Consider the following 18,638-nt stretch of genomic DNA (forward strand, 5'->3'; position numbering starts at 1 on the left):
CCGACACCAAATGAATGCTCATTGTAAGGCTAGTCAGATGTCCCTCTAAATTATGAGTCCTGACTTACTGCAGTGAATTATATTTTCAGTTCTTCCAATTCTTTTGGTGAATTATGAGTTCTGAAGGATGAAGATGTAAATGCTGGCTGCCAATTTCAAACTCATTTGTTGTGCCTTTTGTTGTTTTTCTTTTGAGGTGCGAAAAGAATTAAGGCAGCAATAATGGCAATGGAGTATACTTAATCTGTCAATGTAATCCACAGCTGCAGCAAAAAACATTTGTCCATTTAATGGATCCATGCATTTTGGTTTTGGTGTTTTTTTGGTTGGCTTGTTTCACTATTTAAATCACTGAAAACAAACGTTGACACAATCATTTTAACGAGGAAACAAAATGGAAAATGCCGAAATGCTTTTGATAGTATAGTATTTGTATAGTATAGTAATTTCTTTCTAGCTCACAACAGTCGGATGATACACGCAGAACAATACAGTGTGACGTTCAAATGCTACACATGCACTTAATTTCCCTTTTACTGTGCAGTACATAGATTACATCTGCGCTGTGTGAGGTACTGCAGGCTGGCTATAGCCTCCAGGGAAAATCAAGTGAAGCCTGTAGTGTTTGAAATGTTTAATACCATCTGCTGTGGAATACAGTTCGCACCGACTCTGTGTTTGTGTGTGCTAGTGCACAGTGCACACACATGGGGACCTGACTTATAATCCTGGGAACAGCTTGTAGAATCATTTTCTTTTCAGACTCCCTTGGGTGAACCCTGCTAATACGCTGTTATGTGTGGGTTTGTGAGTAGTCTGTGAGTGTGTGCGAATGCAGTTAGATGCTACTTATTCTGGGTTTGTTTCAGAACGTACACTTACACCAGACTGTAACCCTTTCTGTCTGTGTTGGCACTCTGGGGAATCCTGTGTGTGTGTGTGTGTGTGTGTGTGCGCGTGACGCAATCACCAATGTGTCCTTAGTCCATACAATATCCTAATATGATAAAGTATGTGCCATATACTAATATTGACAGTGCACTACTTGAGCAGTCAGTGCATGATTTTATTTTTAACAAATAGGAATTGGCGAATGCCATGAAGCTGCAATTTCAAAACATTAACACCAATTTCAAAAGTGAAGACATCACGTTACAAGTAAACATGTGTTCTGCAACATTTAATACAACTTTTTTTCTAGCTGTGAGTAGCTCCTCTAAATCAAGGTTGTTGCATTCTGACCAACACCACACTCAAAATGTGTTGGCATGTAGTCAGTTTTAAGAATACCCTTAATTTAGTCATTTTTCCAGTATGAGTGTACCATACACTTGCCAGTATTTAGTCTGTTATCAACTGGTGTTTTTTGTACTGAACATCATTCATATTATGACAGATGTTTTGTACAAATAAAAAATATTTTGTATTACTTCCTAAATTCCACATTCTGCATTCTCCCCTCTCTGGTTTCTTCTGCTTTGATATTTAAGTGCTGTAAATGAGTTTGGATGTAGGCTCTCTGGGATTTCAGATCAAGCAAAGTGTAATTCCCTTTTCCCTTAATTGTTTCTTTTTTTCTTCAATATTTTTTCCGTGATAACCCTGCTTAATAACTTGTATGCAGCTACTTGCAACACAAACAGAGACGACTAAACAGACGATCCAAACAAATCAGCAGTTACCCCTCAATCAGTTTATGCAACCTCCTTAGAGAGTGTGAGTCAAACATTTTCTTGTCCACAGTGTTCCACCTACAACACAAGTAAAAATAGGGGATGAAACCCACACAGAGAATGCATGTGTTGTGTTCTGCTCAAAATACAAAAAGGGAGGAGGAAGGTGCTAATGAAAAGGCATGAAACAGAGCAGAGAGCAATAGACAAAATCCTTATATAGAATATTTCAAAAGAATTAAGAGGGGAGTTAAAAGGGTGTAATTATTGAGGCTGCTTGGAGCCAAACAAGCTTTTACCGGCTCTCTCTCTTTTTCATATATGCTCTTTTCAGTCATATCTGATTTGAGGGGGTAGATATTGGGTCCTTTGAGCTAAGCCAGTTAAGACATATCCTTTCTGGTTCATGTGTTTATCTGAGCTGATCAACCAAAGATGAAAAGATTGTGTGTCTGTTTGTGTGAATGGGAGAGATAGGGGGGAAGTAGAAAGGGGCACAGAGATAGAGAAACAATATTATACTGCTTCAACTGTCAAGACTGATAAAAACAAAACAAAAAAGACCACTTGCACACTTAATTTGTTTAAGCTTGTTGAATTCTGCCTTGAGCTGGATAGTTCATCCACCCAGGAGTGAAGGCATTAAAGCAGCACTTAAATTATTGCTACCAGGCGCTGCTGAGCGATAGCTTCATCACAGCATCATTTTCACTTCAGACTCACTAAATTGTCTGTCAGCAGCAGTGAAACATAGAAAAGGCCTGAACTCCACAGGGATCGGTAACTAGAGAGATTGATATCAGTGTACTGTATAATCATTGGAGGATGGGACGCTTTTCTATCACACACATGATAAATGGCTTGTGTGAATGAAAAGTCCTGCCCTTATAGATTAATCCTACGTTGCCATTAACACTGCCCTGCTACTCAAACTAGCATGCCCACTGTTGAGACCCCATTCACCCTTGCAACTATGGACGTAAATTCCATCTAACAGTTTGTGGGAACAATAAACATAAAATTTCTTAAGATTAATTATTGAAGGGGACACAAATAATACAGCCCAAATTATAGTTGTATAGGATATATGTAACGTTAGTTGTGGAACTCCAGTAAGTAGGCTGGCAAGGCTATTTTATTCACTTTAAACATCGGATTAAGTGATTCTTTTCTCTAATACAGATGATGCTGAGGCATTAATACATGAGTCTCCGTTTTGGTGCACTGAAAAATGATCTCTTTCTTTTCTCACTCATTGTCTCTGGCCAACAACACAACATGATAGTTGTTTAAATATGAGTTAGGTTCATAGGTTTACCAAGCGGTCATATTATTAAATGATCTTGCGTCCTCCATATAAAGATTAGGTTTCGTCTGTGACAGAGGACAAATATTCAACTGCAGCAAGCCCACTTATCTGCCACTTATCATATTGAGCAAAACACAACGGTAGATCTATAATCTGAGCCTAATATCAATTCACACAAAGGCTTATTGTTAGTTGTAGTGGGTGACTTACTATACGACAAACTATTAAACAAGCTACCACGTAGCGCGTTATAATCACTTACATAGGCCGGACTCATGGAAAAATACATCGCTTATCATCATTTTCGTGTCATGACTAATGACTCACATCTGTATTAAAAAAATAAATAAATCACTTCATCCAATGTTTGAAGTGAATAAAATAGCCTTGCCAGCCTACTTTCTGGAGTTCCACAACTATTAGTGCGTTCTATTTGTACTCGAAAGTACACTCATTAAAACATCTATGCTGAGAAAATTAGAGCATAACTATCAGAGGAGTAACTTGGGCACGTGGGCACCGAATCACTACCATTCTTTTACCTTTGAAAGCACTTACAGTAAAAACACATAAACGCATGCTCCTTTACATGTTTTCTTTCACTCAATGTCTCTCTCACGCACGCACGCACGCACGCACGCACGCACGCAGCAAGCTGATGCCTGTCACCAATCAAGCTCCTTTTTCCAACCAAATTAATTCTTTCTAATTTGGAGCTTCCAGCGGTCAACCCCCTATGGTGTGCTGCAACTGAGGTGTGTGTGTGTGTGTGTGTGTGTGTGTGTGTGTGTGTGCGTGCGCGTGCGTGTGTGTGCGCACAGGAACATTCTACAATAGATCTTAATTGAGAAAATGGACTGCAATCAGCATATACTTGTAGGAAATCATTAAATCATTTCTTCCTCCCTCTCTTTTTTTCTCGTACTCCTTCTCCTTCTTGGTGATTAGCATGGTAATGATAGCATTCTGATTATGTCCATCAGAAAAAATCTGACATCTGTGGTCTCTCCTGTTCTTTTACTGAGGAAATGAAAGTGAGAATGAAAGAAAAGAAGAAAAACCTGCAACTCTCCCAATTAATGTGGTGTGTTAAAAAACAGTCACTTGTGCAATTGCTCTTGGTGAAAGTTTAAGAGCTGAGACAAAAGACACAATTCTGTGTTGCTCAGTCCAGATGAAATGCAGATTTTGAATGTCTCTTCATTTCATGATTCAGTGTTTGTTCCTTCAATTTATCCCTTCATCTCAAAACATCTGGAATGCACTGAACATCCCAGTCCGATGAGTATCTGATAATGGCATTTTATTTAAAGGAACACTTTAAACCTGCTTTCTGCATTATGGACTGCTCTTACTGTACCCCCAAGCATTTGTAAAACTCTTTTAGCGAAAGCAGAAAGGTACCTAGTGAGTGTTTCTCACACCATTTTGATCTGAGATTTAGACCTCCCTGCTTCGGTAAAAACTTTCGACTTTTCAGACATAAAGAACCACTCCTTGGACTTTGGATCTAGGTACACGATGAATTTTACAAGGTGCTTTTCTTTTCTTTTTCCAATATAAGAGACATAGAAAACAAGACAAAGAGACAGTGCATTGGAGAAGGTCTGGAGTGAAAAGAGTACAGAAAGAAGCAGGAATGTTAATGGAACCTTAATTGTGTTTCCAAAGCTAGCTATCAATAATCACTGTGAGATTTTGCCTCTTCTTTCTGTTTGCATTGACTAAACCACGTAGTCACATAAAAGTACCGACATAGTTTAAATTTCTGACCTCGGATTCACGACTCCCATGGCTAATGGACAGCACTTGTTCAGAATGTCTGCCCTTTCATCCATCATTGGTAAACTAATTGCTAATAAGTAATTTAATCAATCAACAGAAAACTGCTATTTTGAGATATTATAAATAATGTTATATTAAAATGAAACTTAAAGTTGCCGTTCTCTGTTATCACTCATTTTGAGCAAACCAATGAGCAACAGTAGTTCAGACTCAGACTGACATGTAACGTGGACAACACCTATTGCCTTTCTTCTCCAAACCCTAACCCTAAATGTTTTTTCTTGTCTCCCCTTATCTATTTTTTCTCTCTCTGTCTCTTCTCTGTGTCTCATTAGGAGATGGCTAAGATATTGAATCATCCACGCGTCTATGCCTTCCTTCATGTTCCTGTGCAGTCGGCCTCTGACAGCGTCCTGATGGACATGAAGAGAGAGTATTGCATCGATGACTTCAAAAAAGTGGTGGACTTCCTCAAAGAGAGGTAAGATAGTATATGTAGGGGTTAATGCCCGACAAGGTGTCCATTGTCAGGTATTAATGGACGACGGCGAGGCGTGAACCTAACACACACAAGGGTTTCCAAACAATAACTCTGTTTCCCTGGCTACGTCTGAGGGTTAGACTAATACCTGGAACAATCATTCCCATCCCATAAGTTTCTTATGCAATGTAAATGTTATTCCCTGCTCCAGGAAATAGAAAGGACCTTAGATACGACTTGCCACGCTTAGCAACGGGAGATATTTATAGTCCGCTCAGCTCGTAGAACCCTTCAGCTCAGCTATGAACCAGAAAGCTAACGCTATGCTAGCAAGATTCAAAGTCAATAACATTGTGTACAGTTGGCAATCCCAGCCATGTCATTGTCCCCAAAACAATATAACAACGTTTACGAACAATTGTATCCGCGATGTGCAACGTTGCTGTCGGCCGCAGCCTGAAGTAGCAACCTGAACAGTGAACGGGATGTGAGATAACGTTAGTCGGTGTGAAACAAAGTCAGTTCAGAGGGGCACTAAAACTTACTTCTTGCAGCTTGTGTGTTAGCGCCATCCAATTTCTACGCTGTGAGTGTGCATTTATGTTTCTGTAAACTTCACCTTCATATGGACACTCGCACATGTGTACACACCATTGTGTCAGATGTGTATAGTATATGCTCTGTCTAAGCGTGTGCCTCTGTGTCCAAGTTCTCATGACAGCTCAGTTTTATTTAGAGAACCTCCCTCTCTCTGACTAGCATCACTCTCTTTTAGACTCAAATGGGTGAGACCAAATATGAGTGAATGTTTAATTTGAGTTGTGCATTAATGTTTTTGGTTATGCAAACTGCATTTCTGTCTTAACAATTTAATAAGATGTTCCTTAGTGCCATATGGGATGTCACACTTACATCTTGGAAATAATGAATGTGGAAATTTGTAGTAAACATGATGAATGATATTAACCTTATTAGACTTAGAATTAGACTTTTTTTTAAAGTACTGCTCCAAATAATGTATATCTCAGCAAAGATATTTTAAAGTATGATTAGTCTTGCTGTCATATATAGCAAATGCAAGCTTTTTACAAAATAGCTTTACTTTTAGCTGCACAAAAATTAGGTTTAGAATGATGACAGTGATGTGTTCTTTTCTTAACCTTTCTTTTGCTGCAGTCTTTCCCTTTTTATGTCAGTTCTCATTCAACAGTACTTTACAAGGTTACACATTTCAAACATGGAATTAATAGAAAAGTTAAAGCCTTTTTTTAAAGTCAGAATTCTGAGAATAAACTAGAATAAACTTTTTTTCTCAGAATGCTGACTTTAATCTCAGAAGTCATTAAATTTTTTCACATGTGGCCCTAATCCTCTTCCGTAGAGCTATAGAGCTAAACATGTGCTTTCCTGATGATATAGATATATATATATATATATATATATATATATATATATATATATATCCTGACAGGCACATAATGCTTGGATTTGACTTCTGACATAGGCCAAAAGATAAGAAATGATGCAAATGTAATCTTCTACTGTATGAACGATAATCTGTCATGGAATTTGAGTATGATTATTATGGCAGTGCACATCAGGAGTAGTGAATAAATATTGAATTGATGCCATGATAATACGTTCTGAAGGGATTCATATTAAAATGAGTCTGCCTTGAATCTCTTGGTATTGTTGTGTGATTTAGAAGAAAAATCTTTATGTATGCGATGGTATGTAAAAGCATGTTATTGCTGTTTGATAGATACCTACTACTACCTCCTATTTCTAAGGAAGTAATCATTTTTCCTGGAATTAAATGACACAATGCATGTTTTGAGATCAGTATGGTATAAGATATTTCTGCTTCATTTGATTATATATGTCAGAGATTTACAGAAACAGTGAGGGAGACAGAGTAAGTACTTATTTTAGAAACAAAGTCAAATCAACGGACGGACATGAATTCACTCCCATCGATATCCAGATACTCATGAGAGTATGTACCTTATTCAGCACTTTGGATAGTAAGGTACAGTATAGTGTGCACATTTCTCTGTTGAATTATGTTAGTCTGGCTTCCATGTGTAAATCCTAGGTATTAATATATATATGTTTACAGACATGTCTTTTGATGTTGCAAATTAAAATAATTTAGATTTTGCAGATGAGATCAGTGTGCTGCAGCAGTCAATAGATTTCAAGTAACTGCTTCATGTAGGTCAACAGTCAAGCTTCAATATATAATATCTAAATATAGGTGAACAAGACTTCTATTTTCACTGTACAGCTATCTACATTTAAAGCATTGTGTATTTAAGTGTATGGATGGACAGTGTGTGTGTGCGCTCACGCGTGTGTGTGTGTGGTATTTGTGTATCGGTCACTATGTGAGTCAGTATGTCTCTTTAGATCACTCTGACACACTTGCTCTCTCTTTCTCACATCACCTCTCTCTCCACACACTTCTCCCTCACATTCTTCCCCACCTCCCTTTTATTTTCCCCTCTGGCACTCTGCCAGAGCTCTGTTCTGTGTTTGACTTGCTTTTTTCTTGTCATTTGTTAGTACACATTTTCTTATAACCCCTCATTTGGTTGTTGGCTTAAAAGTGTTACTTAAATGTAATTATAAAACATCAGAATAATTACCCTGAACACTTAACTGCTATATTATTATCTACACTGGTTGTGATCTCATATCAGTTGAATTGGATTAGCAACAGCGTTTCTAAAAAAAAAAGCGTTTCCTATTCAGGAAGGTTGTTTTTGTTCTGTTTGTGTTGTGTTACTTCTGGTTCCACCATCTAGCATGACAAGCAGCTCCAATTTCCTTTGGAAGAACAGCAGCTTCTTCTACTTTCGTGCCATAAACTTATTTAGGCTACTCAAAAACAACCGACTGTTATAATTGCTGTTTATTTAAATAGCGATAGCGATTTTGGGGATATTCCATGTTAAACAAAATGTATCTTATTCTTAAAAAAATGGTTGACCTCTGTAGGGATCCTTTCCATAATGTTGTCAGACACTTCCAATAATAATCTGAGCATGTTATTGGCAAAACAAGCAAACTTTTTGTGGATGTAAATTGAAGGTGCACAATTGCCCAATAACTTACATTGTAGCTTGTTTTTGTCTTGCTTAATACTGGACCAATTTCAAAAATTGTTGTTCCCATCAGTCACTTAGACACAAAAACAGAGGAAAATAGGATCCAGGTTGAAAAAAAAAAAAAAACGAAGTTACCATTTAAGAGTTTTATAATCCTATTTTCTCTTTGGATTCTCTCTTTATCTACATGGGTTTCTTGTTTCTCACTGACTCCTGCCACTTGTTTTTCTCTCTCTCCATCTTTCATCTTTTTACTAGTCTGTTTTTATTTTTTTTATTTTCAGTTCTTTGTCTTTTGTGTGTACATGTGTGCTAATGTGGGTGGCAGGTCCATAACTTGAAATAGGAATTGTGCCTGTCTGTCTTCCTCTCAGCACTCAAGTATCTTTTGTCACTGAAAGCTTCTGATTGGGCGCAGTGTGCCATTTCTTCCACCAGCGTTGAAGACTTTGCCGTTCCTTTAAATCTTCTCTTTTAAGTTCCTTCTGAAGGGGCTTTGAGTTGAGAAGTGATACTGCTGTGTTTGCTTTAACACTGACTCAGATGCTTATCTTTCTGTGTGTACACAGTGTAGTAGATGTCTCTATCCCCGTCTCCAGTTGTTTTTTTAGTGTTCAATGGTAGTTAAAACAGTAACACTGATCTGGCCGAAATCATAACACACTGTGGCAAATGGTAATGGGAGACACAAAAAGACCCTACACACACACACACACACGCACGCACGCACACTCTCTCTCGCCACAAGCAGGGTAGCACGTCATAAGATCTTGTTTACATAATCTGTCTGGCTACCCTTTTGTGTGAGTCTTTGTATACGTGTGTGTGCGTGTGCGTGCGTGTGTGTGTGTGTGTGTGTGGTTACTCAATTGCTGGCGTCTGTTACCTAAACACACACATTTAAACACACACTGGTGCAGTCCATTGTGTAAAATCAATACCAGTACACATTCAGTGGTCTGACCCATTTGGCTGCATCAGTAATGGCTAGGGTGCAGTTCAGGGTCTGGGAGAGAGGCCAGGGCTTCGGACAAGCCAAAAAACACTCCGTGTGTGTGTGCGTGTGCGTGTGTGTGGTATTTGTGCATCGGTCACTATGTGAGTCAGTATGTCTCTTTAGATCACTCTGACACACTTGCTCTCTCTTTCTCACATCACCTCTCTCTCCACACACTTCCACCTCACATTCTTCCCCACCTCCCTTTTATTTTTCCCTCTGGCACTCTGTTCTATGTTTGACTTGCTTACATTTAAAGCGTTGTGTATTTAAGTGTATGGATAGTGTGTGTGTGTGAGAGAGAGTAAGAGCATACAAGAATGTGTATGTGTAAAACAATGTGTTTTTTTTGTTTAGGGGAGCCTTTTTAAAGCACATAATCCTGATATATGGCTCTTACAGTAACATTTAAGAGCTGATAGAGAGCTATAAAGAGGAAGAGATAGTGATGAGGCATGTTCTGAACAACATCTTGGGAAAGTACAAGTTTTTTGCCTTTAGATGCATGGTTGTAACAAGTTGATGTTTGATGGTGAATTAGTATTGTTTGATTACTTTTGAGCAAATTCCAGCGGACGTGAGAACTTGCAGAGATGAATGTGTGAACAACAACATAATTGTTAATAAAAGATAATTGCATCCTACTTTCAGCCAATAACAGCCAACTTTCCCTCGATTGATAGCAATATAAATAGAAACACTGACTTACTGATTATTAATACTTGTTTTTATATATATATATATATATATATACACACACACACACACACACACACACACACACACACACACACACACACACACACATACAGTATGTCCAGGGATTTGTCTCCTTTGCTGAACTTTTGATTAATCTTTTGTTCTGCTTTTTTGTCCTTTACAGTAATAGTCAGCCTAGAACTTTGTATTTGTTTAGCCACAGGCTACATGGACCTGTTTCTATCTTTTGTTGTTTTTTCTTGTTCTCTTTCAAACACTTAACTTGATAAAGAAGGCCCCACACCATGCTGTGTGTGTGAATGTCATAAAGTGTGCTTACTGATTCACTCTACTTTTCGCACTGGTGCACTCATGCAAACCGGAACAACTCAAGGTAAAAGGGGAAGTGTGTAAGTGTGTGTGTCTGTCAGACTCACAGGTCACTGTAGATTCTCACAATTAGTCCTTTGTTGAGCCATATAAAGTTCACCTCTAAGAATGTGACAGACAGCAACCTTGTGCAGGTATGTGTAAGGGTCAGAGCGTATCTAACTGACACAGACACAGCAGAAGACTAATGTATTTTTCTTTACAAACAGCTTAATGCCACCAACACTGCAGAGGGTTCAAACGCCTCTGGCCTTTCTTATCAGAGAAAACCAGCACACACACACTCATACATGCAGACACATCAGACCTCCCTCCTTGACAACCTTCATGGCTGAGCATCTTTTGAACTCCATTATGGACTTAAGGCAACATTTATTGAGTCATTTTTTTAAAGGTATCTGATGTTGGTAGCATGTTTGTTATTTTATTTTCTGCAGAAAGATATTTGGTGTAATGTTGTCCTGTGTTTCTTTTCTTTTTTTATTATTTTTTGGGCATTTTAGGCCTTTATTTATATAGGACAGCTGAAGACATGAAGAAGGGGGGAGAGACTTGGTGGGATTATAACTACTCCTGAAACTAGAAGAAATAAACAACTCCGGGTAATGTGGAAACCAAAAAAGCATTATTAAGATCAGAGATTATTGGTCTGTCTTGACAAACATTAACGTTTAAAGACCGCCCATGAAATATAAAATGCCTTCAATAACTAGGAGTCCTGTGAGACTGCAACCCCTGCTGCTCCTCAGTAGGTGATCTCTGGGAGTTTATGACTAATGATACTTTACACTGCAGTCTTTCAAGAGGTGTTGTATTTCTGGTCACAAACTAAGAAGCATGAAGCAGTAAATATTACCATCACAAAAATCAAAGCTACATCATGTTCTATCTAAACAACTGGAAAAGATTACAGCATAAAAAGCCACCATGGTCTTCTGTAGAACAACGCAGAAAGTTTCCAGCAGTGGAAAGTAAAACAAACTAGTCACACTAATTAAGTATGCATTTGCAATTTTCCTAGAAACCAACCAAACACTGCACTCTGAAAAAAAAAAGTTAATTTTTCACACTGATGAGCATACGGCAGAGCTCGTTCGAACGATTGGATTTGTTCCACTCTAAAACATGTAGAGTGTAAAGGTCTCTCGAAGGTTGAATGCCCAGATCGCCTGTCACTGGAAGCTTATTCACACTTATCAAAGCTAATGGCAAACCAAGGCTTCTCTGACCCTTATTGAAGCATGTGTAGAGGAACTGGTGGAAGAAAATCAATTATGTGTTGCTTAAGATTGTGGTCATTATGAACGACAGACTGGTGTGTTCATACTATGGATGTGCTGGAGAATAATAAAAGCACCACTGCAACATAAAGAGCTGTTGGTATAACTGATTAAGTTCAACTTAGGGCACATCCCATGTTTGAACATTATTGACTCCAAGTGTAGGTTTTAGAATATTCATCTGCTACAGTCTATTCATTCCTTCATTGCATGCTTTTCATTCTTCCATGCTGGTTTTGATGACATTATTTTAATATTATGTATAATGCCATTGTTCTCTGCTGTAATATTTAGCCTAATTCACACTGCAAATACTAAAGTCCCCCATGTCCAGAGAGAAGAAATGCATTAAATATACTTTTTTTTAATGACATAACACATTTTTCCAAGTTGTTAGAACTGAATTGTCTTCTGCCATGCATAATTTCAACAATCAGTAGAATAATTATTTCATTAAAATGGTTAATGTGTCCTTGTCTGCCAACACAGACCATATTTTGTGCACCCTTTTCTCTTTGCTTCTATCAATTAAAATCACATAATGAAGTACAGTCTTTATGCAACGATGTATGAAGAAAATCCTGTTATGGTGGAATAAAGCTGTTACAGAGTGAGTGAACGTGGTCAGAAGATTTTCCACGGTTATTTCATAGTTTGTCATAATATCTGGGCTGATGTTCCCTCAACTACTCTCGAGGATTAAGTTTCTTTGATTCACTGGGGCAAAAGATGAAACGCCTGGAAAAAAAATAGTAATGAATCTGTGAGTTGGGGATTGGTTGTGCAGAGGAGCAGAGTCTGGCAGTATTAATGTTGAATTTTAGGCTTAGTTGAGTTGAGCAGAAAGGAGCCATCATGTAACCAAAAAAGGGATTTTTGATAGAGGGAGGCTGGGCATTGAGCAGCCCTCAGACCTTCTGCAGTTTTCCCTCAGGTTGGTTTCCCTGGGGGTTATGTGTTCTTGGCCTTTGAAAACTCTGTCAATCTTAGGCCATAGAGGTCCTTCTCCCAAGCGAAGACTCTCGCTCGCAGGCAAGAGGGAAAGCAACATTTATTTATTATTGAAGTTTACACAATGCTGAGGGCATGTCCAACTGTGGGCCCCATAGTGCGGAAGCAGCGCCGATCATCCGGGTCATTTTATACGAGGAAGTTAAGCCACTGAGCAACTCTCATAGGAATGAAGAGGGCACCGCCTCGAACGCTGTATCCAGGTTTTTTTTTTTTATACATCCATGAGGTCAACAGATGATTAATCTGTGTCATCTCAGCAGTTGATCGGTACAATGACCCTTGACCTCCAACATGAACTATGGGAACCCAGCACTACCCATTCAATCTCCATTTGAGCATTTGGTCACCACTCTGCCATGTTCTATTCCATTGCTTCATTGGTTTAAGTAGTAAAGGTCCAATATGTAATATATTTACTGTAAAAAATCAAAAAATGACCCCAATGCGTCATCAGATATTAAGGAAACATGCTAAGTTGAAATACTGTCTTTTCTGACAACATGCTAATGCCAATATTTTCTCCTTTTGAAATTTCCGTTCCATCAAAAGGACACAGAGTTGGCTTATTTCCTCTTGAACAGGTAAGCATTTAGCCTAGAAATCTAGACGCACCCTAGCAGCAGCAAATGTAATTTGCAGCCAGGGTCAGTCTAGCAACTCTACGTTGGCTTGCGAGCTGAAAAAAACCAAATTCTGGTCAGGCCAATCACATCGTGTATAGAGTCAGTGGGTGGGCTTAACATAATGACGGCAGAGTTGCGACGGTTCTGCGTGAATTCCCTGCTACTTGAAAACAAAGAAGATGGCTGCTGCTGCTGGCGACAGCGGTCTTTCAAATTGGCTTTAGTCTGGAAGACTTGGAGTTAAGCACTGACGCATTGAATTCTTAAAAAAGGAAGATGTGTTCGGAGTTTTGCCGACTGGATACTTCAACGGTTTAATCTAGCAACTAGCGTTGCTCTGGTTGGCTATGAGTGCAGAGGGAATTTGAAAGACAACCGTTTATCCCGCCCGTCGGATTGAGCCCTGCCAATGGTGAGTTCCCGGACCCAACATCTTGATTTGTTCTGGCTTGTCAGGCTAGTTAGCATTAGCTTCAGGCTAATTTATCACAGCCACTAGGGACGGGCATTTTATGTTTTATTTATTTGTGTACTCACATTGAATTATATAGCTAGAGTACCCGAGTTGGTTGGCAAAAACAATTGAGACACAGCTAGTAAAACGATCCCGACTGGTCCTGGCTAGTTTGGCTTACGCTGCCATGCTAACCCTGCTAACTGCTAACGTTACCGGAGGACCAGGCAAGCGGCCCATGGCCGTTTACAAAGTGTAGTTCAGCGGCCGTAGCCGACAACGGTGAGTTATTTTAAGTCACGAGAGGGGGTCTGTAAATCGGGAAGAGAGGACCTTGAGTTTGCAGTGTGTTTAGCGATTGTTGCCGTAATTCTAAGCCAATAAATTGTGTTCAGTCGGGTGGAAAAGGATGGCAAGGTAGTGGTATTTTTAGCGGTTCCTATTGCAATTCTAAGCTGAGAAAGTGTGTCTGTCTGGCGTGTGGAGAGGACGGCGAGGTGGTGGGGTTTTTGGCGGTTCCTACGGTAATTCTAAGCCGAAAAAGTGTGTCAGTCAGTTGGGTACAGAGCTCCACGTGAGCACAAGCTTTTATGACTGTCAATATAGCCAGCATCTAACGTTATGTCTGGCTATGTGAGACAATCATCGTCTAGCAACATTGTTGTGGATGCTGCGGTCTCAGCCTGGCAAACTCCGTGAACTTCGAGTCTGGGGAGGAGGGGGCGGGGGAGACGACTCTCCCAGTATTTTGAATTTGTACTGCAGTAACTATTTTAAACATTAGCTGTCAGTATTACATATTGCACCTTTAAGATATAAAAAAAATATTTTGATGTGCTTTCATGAGTTGTATACTGCTATTAATGAAATCACTCCGACCTTTAACATCTCCACTTTTGAAAGCAATGCGGCATTCTGTCTTTTCTGTCCTCTTTTAAAATTTCAACCTGTTAACCCTTGTAACAGGTTGCGTGCAAAAACATTCTTATATCTGCACCTGGTTTAATTTAATGATCTACAATTACAATTGAGGTTTTGTTTTATATTGCCTTAATTGTCAGAATATCCATCAGAGAAAGGGCTATTAAATGGATATTATCTCTTTTCTCTCGCTCAGGGGGAATTTTGTTCCAAAACTATCAGTAGATACACACAAAGTGCAACCATGCCATGTCTCTGGGTGGTCTCTGGATTTTTCAGCACGTTAGTCTAGCTATAAAGGCACTAGCTCTTATCTATAAAGTTAGAGAACATTTGATCACTTCACACATTTTTTTATGTGCAGTGGGTCAAAACACCCTGGTGGTTCATAGAGCTTATATTCATACCTTCTAGTCACAAAAATAGTGGGTTCAAATCTTGCTCTTTACCGTGTTGTTTTTATTCCATGCCACCCACAAAATGCCAAATGACATGATTAATCATTGTATTGATGAAATTATAAGGGGTGGCCTCTAGCTCACCCAGTAAGAGTGCAGCGCCCCGGGTTTGAATCCAACCTGCGGCCCTTTGCTGCGTGTCATCCCCCATCTCTCTCCCACTTTCGTGTCTATCCACTGTCGCTATAATAAAGGGACAAGCCCCAAAAAATAAAAGAAAAAAAAACCAAAACTGATAAAGCTTTTTCTCACTTATGTAACATTTGGTAAAGAAGACCAAGCCACTGTGCCCTTGTTCTAAACAGGGTCTGAATAGTATATCACAACCGTTTCAAGATAGCATGTTTTCATCTAAAGGCTGCAACCAAAATGACCTTGTCTTCTACATTCTCACATGGAAAGATTTGAGTAATAACTTGTCCTATTGATTTTATTACAAAGTCCTGTGGTTTAAGGTGGTAGAGTTTTTGGTTGATGGAAAACAGTGTTCATGTAATTCTAACTTCACTATAACTTCCTTGGGTTGTGTTTAAAAATGTACTAAACTAATTCATACAGAAGGTCCTGAAAAAGTAATTGAAGGACTTTTTTCAATCTCTATTTAACAAAACACTCACCAATTGATTTCTTAGTCTTCCTAGTATTAAGGGCACCTTTAAGTGTTTGGTAGTGTGTTGCAATGTTCAATGTGATGATGCTGTGACAGCGTTGATATAATGCGTTGATGATAAACTTTCTATCCGTGTGCATGTCTCAGTCTCTCTTGAGTGTAGCAACTGTTTCTCTCTAAACCAACAGCTCCTAGACAGTTGTTTGTGATCTGTGTGTGTGTGTGCGTGCGTGCGTGCACGTTAGTCATGTCTATTAGTCACAAGGAGAGACAGGGTTATATCAAACCTCCCTGGGTTACGGCAGGACACATGCATCAGTAGCGTGACTACACCGTGAGTGTGTGGGTGTGGGCGCGCGCAGTGTGGAGCCAGTCGCTCGCTTTGTTGTTGCTCTTTTGTTGTTGAAGACATACCTTCGTTAGTTTACACACATGCGCTCTCACACTCACAGGTTTAAGGTAACAGCCAGGGCTAATGTTTCACTGGAATAGTTGGTGGGAGGGGTGGCAGCTCCCTGGAGGCATTGGCAAAAGAAAAACAGAAAAAAGATAACTTAGGGGAGAAAAGAGAGGGGAAGAAGAGAGGGCAAAAGAGGCGGGGAAAAAAAAAAAAGAGCGGTGAGCCAGACAGGTTTGCCGCGATAACCTGGTTCTGGTGAGACTTTTTAACATTTCACCCCTCCTTTATCCTCTCCTTTCCCTCCAGCTGATGATTTTGCAAGTAAAGCAAATGAAGCAGCAATGGTTTCTGTGTATTGACGCTCCGTCTTTGATTTCAAACCCTTATTGAGCATGCAGCTAGAAAAAAGAACATAGAACAGAAAAAGTCATTGCTTGCACAGGAAATGTGTGACACACACAAACATGCCAACTAGAGTGTTTTAAACTCACCAGTCAGCAGCTCCATTGGAGTGCCCAAGTTTTCACCTCCATTTTACCTTGAGTGCAGATTTGAACTCATGGACACCTGTGTACAAGCTTGTGTCTGTCTGGGCCACTGCCATTGTAAACTTGTTAAAACTGAGCCCATCCTGTTCTCTGATTGTGTTTAACAGCACTTACCCACCTTCACTTCTAATTGAAAACTTTTCCTGTATGGAGAAAATGTGTTGTCTTTCATGAGCTTTGGAATTGAGGATATCCCCTAAAGGCCTCTAGATACTGGCTCCAAGAAAAACTAACTGAATTAATTTGCTTTGGGAAACTCCCAACATCTCTGCTACAAAATAAACAATTTTAAAATTTTAGTTTCTGGAACACTGGAAGGTGAAGAGAAAAGACGTACATCATAGATAGGGGGAGATGCAATATCAATTAAAATGGGGATAATGGCGCACACTTTCAGACATTCTCTCCTGGAAGACATTCATCAAAATGAAAACATGAAAAGTGACGGTGACACTTATCTACATAAGAGTGACATGACACTGTCATGAAAGTGTCATAAACATTATAAACAAGTCATAAACGTTTATGACATAACGCTTCTTTTAGTAAGTGTCATTCGGTTTTTGTCATGACAAGTTATGGTTAGGTTTAGGGTTAGGGTTAGAGTTCATGTGTCATGTGTGCATGACAGTGTTATGACACTCTTATGTAGCTACCTTCAAGTAAAGTGTTACCAAAGTGACAAACAGTTATGTCAAGAATGAAAAAGAGAGTAGTGAGAGAATTTCAAACCCTGGCTCTTTTCTCACCTCTGCACAGCTGGCCAATCACAGGGAGAAATAGCGGTGGATGTCAGATTGTTGGTTTCAGAAAAGTTACAGAAATGGTCGGACACAGCTCCCCCAAATCCATCGTCAAAAAGGTGTGGGGGGGAGGGGGTTTCTGAAGCTCTGACAAGCAGTTCTGAAGCATATTGGCAGCTTAACACACTCAATCTTGCTGATTGGCTGATTGCTCTTCCCACCTCTGCCCCACCTAGGCTACCCTGTCTTTGCTCCAGTAACAGCCAAGATTGCCACCAGCAGTAAACTATGCATTGTAGTATTCTTTCATAAACCTTAATACGTATGTGACACCACAGAAGCTAGGTCCATGTTGTTGTTGTATATCAATGTAAAAATTGTACATGAGCACAACAATATAGCATGTATTACATACATATCTCACTTTCTAACTGGCCAGAAACCCCAGCGCGTGCCTCCTCAGTGGTTCTGCTGCTGTAACTTCCCCTCTGCTGCTGCTTGGCAAAAACCGCGACTGTTGACAACTTGGTGACTTTTATACCATCTGACTAAACGTGTTGAACCTAACAAGCAGTAATTTCTGCCACTTTTTTCCCCGCTAATCAGGAAACCGCTTATTAATTGACTTTGAAGGTATTTGTTCACAAATTCATGGTGTCTGCAGGTCCTGAATATACTCAAATGTCTATTTGCACGGGATCAATATGATAGCAATGAAACACATTACCAACCCCATCGGAAGTTATCTGGTCATTTTGTTGAGCTGTTGAGTGGCATGCTTATTGCATGGTCAAAAGCTATCTGGCCAATTAGTCTCCAGACTTTCTTCTTTTTAACAGTATATTTACATTAACGTTGTGTTCATGTAGCCAAACCACCTCCCACACACATAAAACTAAAACAACACAGAGTTTGCCATCATTTGCAATCTACCTAATTTAGGGATTGCTCTGGTGTGAATAGTAAACACATAGGAATAAGATTTCCCTCCAGATAAGTATGGGAATGCCATTTTTCTGCTTGTTTATGCTGTTTGTTTATCCTGCCTGTTGATGTTTGTGTAAAGAAGTGATTTAATCCAGGAAGGAGTGGATGAAGGAAAGAGCCTTCCTGCCTACATACCTGGCTGTGTGTGTCAATATG

The 18,638-nt window shown here is 39.4% G+C and overlaps 1 protein-coding gene across 1 annotated transcript in view; it reads left to right on the top strand.

The window, feature by feature from the left end:
- The window catches only part of cdkal1 (CDK5 regulatory subunit associated protein 1-like 1), a 281,333-nt gene that overhangs the window by 161,433 nt on the left and 101,262 nt on the right, over window positions 1-18,638 (top strand). The window contains exon 10 of the mRNA XM_078253409.1: window positions 5,103-5,248. Within this exon, the coding sequence (XP_078109535.1) occupies window positions 5,103-5,248 (146 nt within the window). The remainder of the gene's footprint in view (window positions 1-5,102; window positions 5,249-18,638) is intronic.

The sequence above is a fragment of the Sander vitreus genome, chromosome 6, assembly GCF_031162955.1.
Source record: "Sander vitreus isolate 19-12246 chromosome 6, sanVit1, whole genome shotgun sequence".
In the NCBI taxonomy this organism is placed as follows: Eukaryota; Metazoa; Chordata; class Actinopteri; order Perciformes; family Percidae; genus Sander; species Sander vitreus.